Genomic DNA, 2,060 nt, shown 5'->3' on the forward strand with positions numbered 1-2,060 from the left:
GTATTGTTTTAACTGAAACATATGCATACTAGGACTATGGAAAGAGAGAATATGATTCCAATACGAACCATGTTAAGATAATACAGCAGTATACAAAGCAAGGGCTATCTCAATATATCTTTCTCTTTTTCTCCAAGTTATTTTTATTTGGTGATGAAAGACTTAATATTGAATTACAGAAATAATGGTTGTTACTGACTTAGTGGTTGAATTCTCCAAATGCCACACTAGTATCCTGAACTCTTTATTTCTGGAGTGTGTGATTAATAATCAGAAAGAAACTGAGAATTATCATTGGAAAAAACCAGTCAAATGAGAAGGAAAACCATGATGTGCAAGAGTATTTAAGAGACTTCATGTATAATGCTAAGTCAATAAGTATAATGTATCAACCATAGTGTCTAGACCAAATTATAAACCCATAATTTTTGTTATTATTGTAGTTATTTTTTTTAAAGATTTTATTTATTTATTTGACAGAGAGAAATCACAAGTAGATGGAGAGGCAGGCAGAGAGAGAGAGAGAGGGAAGCAGGCTCCCTGCTGAGCAGAGAGCCCGATGCGGGACTCGATCCCAGGACCCTGAGATCATGACCTGAGCCGAAGGCAGCGGCTTAACCCATTGAGCCACCCAGGCGCCCCTATTATTGTAGTTATAACCATTAGCATTACCATAGCATCAGCTCTATACGGTCATGGTAACTTTCACATCAGTGAAGCCTATCTGAATCATCCTTGAATGATCATCCTTGAATCATTACTGATTACTGATTCTTTTTTAAAGCAATACTTTATTCCAGTGCCAAGATTCATACTGAAACCTGATAAAATAACTCTGCTTCTTCACTCTCTCCCTTTCTCTTTTTCAATTCTAGTGTCCAGTATCAGCAGACAGAGTAAAATATGGCAATCTCTTCAAACCACACCAACCTTAGAGATATTTGGTACACCATGATTGGTATCCCAGGACTAGAAGATGCACACATATGGATTTCCATTCCCATCTGTTCCATGTACATAGTTGCTGTCATGGGCAACACCCTCTTATTATTCCTGATATTTACTGAACGCAGTCTTCATGAACCCATGTACCTTTTCTTGTCCATGTTGGCCCTGGCAGATATCTTTCTCTCCACAGTCACCACGCCAAAGATGTTAGCAATCTTCTGGTTCCAAGATGGGGGTATTTCTTTTGGTTGTTGTGTGTCCCAGATGTTTTTTCTACACTTCATCTTTGTGGCAGAGTCTGCCATATTGCTGGCCATGGCATTCGACCGCTATGTAGCCATCTGTTATCCATTACGATATACTACTATTCTAACCCCCTCAGTCATTGGAAAAATGGGTATTGCATCTGTGATTAGGAGTTTCTTTATCTGCCTCCCCTTGGTTTTTCTGGTTTATCGGCTTACTTATTGTGGGAAGAATATTATTCATCACTCATACTGTGAACATATGGGCATTGCCAGGCTTGCCTGTGATAGCATCAAAGTCAACATATACTATGGTGTGATTGTAGCGCTATTTTCTACATGCCTGGATGTCGTGTTAATCATCATTTCCTATGCTCTTATACTCCGTACTGTGTTTAGAATTCCTTTCCAAGATGCCAGACTCAAGGCTCTGGGTACTTGTGGCTCCCATGTCTGTGTTATCCTACTGTTCTATACTCCAGCCTTTTTTTCATTCTTTGCTCACCGATTTGGGGGCCACAATATACCACTCCATGTACATATCCTCCTTGCCAATCTTTATGTGGTGGTACCACCCACTCTCAACCCGATTATTTATGGAGTTAAGACTAAGCAAATTCAGGAGAAGTTTATCCATATCTTTTCTGTGAGCAAAAAATTATGCTGATGTCAACTATACAATTTAATTTTCCCATTCTTCTATGTAATTCCACCAATTGTAGAGTCCCTCAAATTATATCAGACATCTTATATGATGCCAGCATTACGAAAAGACAGTAACAGTGAATTTCTGAGATCATGTTAAAAACTTATTTACTTATTCATTTATTTTATTGCTGATTTTTTTCAGGACAGTATCAGATCAGG

At 38.3% G+C, this 2,060-nt stretch overlaps 1 protein-coding gene across 1 annotated transcript; it reads left to right on the forward strand.

Moving 5' to 3' along the window:
• The first annotated feature begins 903 nt into the window (after positions 1-903).
• Positions 904-1,860, forward strand: LOC116600237 (olfactory receptor 52Z1-like). Its single transcript, XM_032360371.1, has one exon. The coding sequence runs from the start codon at positions 904-906 to the stop codon at positions 1,858-1,860; it is 957 nt and encodes a 318-aa protein (XP_032216262.1).
• Positions 1,861-2,060: the final 200 nt, after the last annotated feature.

Source organism: Mustela erminea, chromosome 9, assembly GCF_009829155.1.
Source record: "Mustela erminea isolate mMusErm1 chromosome 9, mMusErm1.Pri, whole genome shotgun sequence".
Taxonomy (NCBI): Eukaryota; Metazoa; Chordata; class Mammalia; order Carnivora; family Mustelidae; genus Mustela; species Mustela erminea.